This window comes from Lipotes vexillifer, unplaced genomic scaffold (assembly GCF_000442215.2).
Source record: "Lipotes vexillifer unplaced genomic scaffold, Lipotes_vexillifer_v1.1 scaffold586, whole genome shotgun sequence".
Classification (NCBI taxonomy): domain Eukaryota; kingdom Metazoa; phylum Chordata; class Mammalia; order Artiodactyla; family Lipotidae; genus Lipotes; species Lipotes vexillifer.
Genome location: NW_006781860.1, coordinates 330,662 through 334,937, shown reverse-complemented (window position 1 = coordinate 334,937; position 4,276 = coordinate 330,662). Strand labels below are relative to the sequence as shown.

At 43.8% G+C, this 4,276-nt stretch overlaps 1 protein-coding gene across 1 annotated transcript in view; it reads left to right on the top strand.

Moving 5' to 3' along the window:
- Nucleotides 1-4,276, top strand: part of CTPS2 (CTP synthase 2) — a 122,098-nt gene that overhangs the window by 31,225 nt on the left and 86,597 nt on the right. The window contains exons 9-10 of the mRNA XM_007454843.1: nt 862-994; nt 3,236-3,324. Coding sequence (XP_007454905.1) covers nt 862-994; nt 3,236-3,324 — 222 coding nt within the window. The remainder of the gene's footprint in view (nt 1-861; nt 995-3,235; nt 3,325-4,276) is intronic.

The following is a 4,276-nucleotide window of genomic DNA, read 5'->3' as shown; positions in this document are numbered from 1 at the left end:
GCACCATTCTTCAGGAATGCCACAAATAACCTGACGTTTGTGGGCCAGCTGGGAATGTAACAATTTTTAATGTGGACACTTTGAATGCATTTTCTTATATGGTATCACCTTACAAAGTTAATATTGGAATGTCTCCTACTGACACTGAGAATGCATTTTCTTATACAGTGTCACCTTATAAATGAATTTCAGGACAGCTCATGTTTATGAGATGGGGAGAGCTTTTTTTTTATTATTTATTTTTGGTTGCATTGGGGTCTTCGTTGCTGTGTGCAGGCTTTCTCTAGTTGTGGTGAGTGGGGGCTACTCTTCGTTGCGGTGCATAGGCTTCTCATTGCAGTGGCTTCTCTTGTTGCGGAGCACGGGCTCTAGGCGCGTGGGCTTCAGTAGTTGTGGCACGTGGGCTCAGTAGTTATGGCTCGCGGGCTCTAGAGCACAGGCTCAGTTGTAGCACACGGGCTTTGTTGCTCCGTGACATGTGGGATCTTCCCGGACCAGGGCTCGAACCCGTGTCCCCTGCATTGGCAGGTGGATTCTTAACCACTGCCACCAGGGAAGCCTGGGGAGAGCTTTTTTATTTTTAATGCTTTTAACTTTTTCTCTGATATACTCTCCTCAGATTTATATCTTTGCCTGCTTATGTAAGCCGATGTTGGGCTTTCTCATGATTTTCAAATCTCTTGGGGTACAGTTTGTTATTCTTTGGGGGTGGGGTGGGGAATTTGAGTCAAGTACACCAAGTTCAAGGCACATCTGCTCCTCAGGTTTTAAAAAGTGCCTTGGGACAAGAACAGTGGCTGTCCTTATGCTTGTGATATGATGTTACATGCATATAACCTTTAAGCTTGTTTTCCTTCCCAGGTATGAAAGGTTACAGAAAACGTGTTCCATAGCCCTGGTTGGCAAATACACCAAGCTCAGGGACTGCTATGCCTCCGTGTTCAAAGCCCTGGAACACTCAGCGTTGGCCATCAACCACAAGTTGAATCTGATGGTGAGCCTCCACCTGGTCTTCTGCATATTTCAGGCATTCGTCGTGAAATCTCGTGTTGCAGAGAGGCAGGTTGTATTCGAGGATCCCCAAGTCCACCTCCAGGGTTAATGATTCACCAGGAGGATGTAGAGGACTCAGCATATAGCTGTACTCACGATTATGACTTATTTCAGTGATAGGATGCAGAGCCAAATCAGCAAAGGAAAAGGCACGTGGGATGAAGTCTGGGGGAAACCAGGTGTAAGCTTCCAACAGCCCTCCTCCAGTGGAGTCACAGAGGACGTGCTTAAATCTCCCAGCAGCGAGCTGCAACAACACAGGTGACGTGCTGTCTACCAGGGAAGCTCATTAGAGACTCAGCGCCCAGGGTTTTTACTGAGGGCTGGTCACACAGATGCCCTCAGCCTCCTGAGTGTCAAAATTTCAGACTCCCAGGAGGAAAGCAGGTGTTCAACTTAAATCATGTTGTTTCTTCGAACACTGTAGGCACACTGAGCCACTCTTACTGGTTCTTGGGAATGGTGGGAACCCTCCCCAAATCCAGGTTTCCAGATGCCAGACAAGGGCCAACCTTGTAAGTAGGCATTTCCAAGGATTTCAGTCTGTTAACTTTTTTTCTGCATACAGGTTTAAGGCACAGTTTTTGAAATTAGGCTTTGCACGTTCAGGGACATATATACTTCCTGCTCGTTTAACTATTTTGTGTTTGTCTAATGAGAAAATAATAGAACTTTTTTTCCCCTTTAGCGTGGGAATTGAACCCAGATTTTTAAAATGCCATATTTATATATATTTCCCTTTCTAACTTGGAGGACTGATATCTGGCAAACAGTGATTGTTTGTTTTTTAAACAGTATTATGGGATAGCAGAGGTGGAGTTATATAGAGCTTGAGTGTATTCTTTGTTAGATACAAAAGTAGTATATGCTCAGTGTAGAAAATTTAAGCCAAAGCATAATGTAAAATGCAGAAAGTGGAAGATTCTTCCTCAGTGAAGTCCCACTTCCCTTGATGTACCTGTCGTTCCCAGTTTGATGCATATCTTTCTAGAGTTTTCTCTCCCTATATAAACGTTTATATTTAATGTTATTCTCTCTGGGTATATCACAGTTTAGGGAGGCCTTATTATCTTGATTTAAATGGTAAAACCTTAACATAATGAGCCAAAAGATACACTTATATGTTCAAGAAATTTAGTAACTTCCAGCTTAGGACCTATCCAGTTTTCTGTCACCTGTTTGTAGCTTCCTCTCTAATCACTTTTTATTCTTGACTTTCCAAGGAATCGTTCCCTTCCTGTTCTTCCTCTTCCTTCCTAGTCCGCCAGTCCCTCGTAGAAAAAAGAAAATAGAAAATCTGTTATAATACTAATTTTATAAAGTAAAATTTAGTATCTTAAGATATATTCAGATAGTAATTTTTACAACAGAAATTCTAAAATAATATAGACATATAGGGACTGTTATGTACATAGGAATTGTTGTTCGTGTTTTTCACGTAATAGAATTCATTGACGGTGGCTTCTCCTAAGTACTGTTTGAATCATGGGCTTGTGCTGTGTTTATCTCGCCCGGCTTTTGCAGTAATTTCCTGACTGGTTTTCATTTTTCCCTCCCTTTCCTTCACTGAGCCAGAGTGATTTTTCTAAAATCGCTCTCTGTTCCTGCAGATTTTTCAATGGCTTCAAGTATAAACTTCTCTCACCGGATGGAGCTTCTTTTGAGGTCCCCAGAGTGGTCACCACTGTCTGGTTTTTGTCTGTTTTTTTGTCTTTCTGTTTTTTGAAGCTGTTCCTTCACAGCCCTCCCCCACCCCCCGCACCCCTTCCCACTTGCCCCCCAACTGCACACACGCGCTCGGCTTGCGTCCACTCATCCTCGAGGGCTTGGCTTCTTGGACATCCCCTTCCCAGAGGACTTCCCTGAAGGCGCTCTTGCCCTTGTTCTCTCCAGCCCGCATACGTATCAGCTGCGGCTCCTGGTTCCTTCCGCAGCGTTCTCTTCTTTGCCCATCGTAGCCATTACCTCCCTGCGATGTGGATGCCTGTTTATTTGGTTTCATAACCTGCCTGAAAGATTGTAAGAGCCACAAGACAGAGATGGTGCTTTTCTATGCTAAGTGACTAGTACAGTGTTTGCGTAATAAGTAGTCATTGAATAATTGTGTCAGTATTAGATGGCTCTAGTATTTTCCAGTTTTTATTTTTCTGAAATGTTCCTTTAGCTTGTTGCATGTTTTTAGTACATAGACTCCATTGATCTGGAGCAGACTACCGAAACTGAGGACCCTGTGAAATTCCACGAAGCTTGGCAGAAACTCTGCAAAGCTGAGTAAGTACCACACCAGTTAGGAGAACGCCATTGTGATTTTTTCCATGATTCAGTTTACCCCAATTACTAATTTTTGTGCATTTTGAAGTGTAGTTTGGAGTACTTGTGGTGATTCTGGATGGTTGTGCTGCATTCATGCTGCATTTACTTTGAAATGTGCCATGTCAATGTTAGTGGCACGTGCAGTGGAGATGGTTTTATTCTGGGGAGGATGACGATACCGTGTTGGTGGGAAAATGAGCTGATGCTACTGAAAGATGCAGAGATGGACCTTACATATACAAAGTTAAAGTGCAAGAATGACAACCCTCCCTCCTCTCTTGGTTTTATTTTCTTTTCCACATCCTTTGATTCTAGGTTTTATTTTGTGAGTAATCAATAAAACTTTTGAGGGTGGCATTGTGTTGTGAGGGTAGCATGGCCCTTGGGTTTTTCTCTTGAGCTCTTGTGTTTTTGTTTTTTTAAAAAATGTATTTATTTATTTTTGGCTGTGTTGGGTCTTTGTTGCTGCGCGTGGGCTTTCTCTAGGTATGGTGAGCGGGGGCTACTCTTGTTACAGAGCACGGGCTCTAGGCACATGGGCTTCAGTAGTTGTGGCGCACGGGCTTAGTTGCTCTACGGCACGTGGGATCTTCCCAGACCAGGGATCGAACCCGTGTCCCCTGCATTGGCAGGCGGATTCTTAACCACTGCGCCACCTGCAAAGCCCCAGAGGTCTTAACATTTGTATAAAAGTACTTTTAAAAGAACCTTAACCTATTTTTATTCAGATAATTCTTTCAGTGGCATTTTTAATTGAATTGAGCTTCTCAGTCACTATGCTCACGTGCTGCAAAGACCTATCAGAAAATATATATCGGGCTTCCCTGGTGGCGCAGTGGTTGGGAGTCCGCCTGCTGGCGCAGGGGACACGGGTTCGTGCCCCGGTCTGGGAGGATCCCACGTGCTGCGG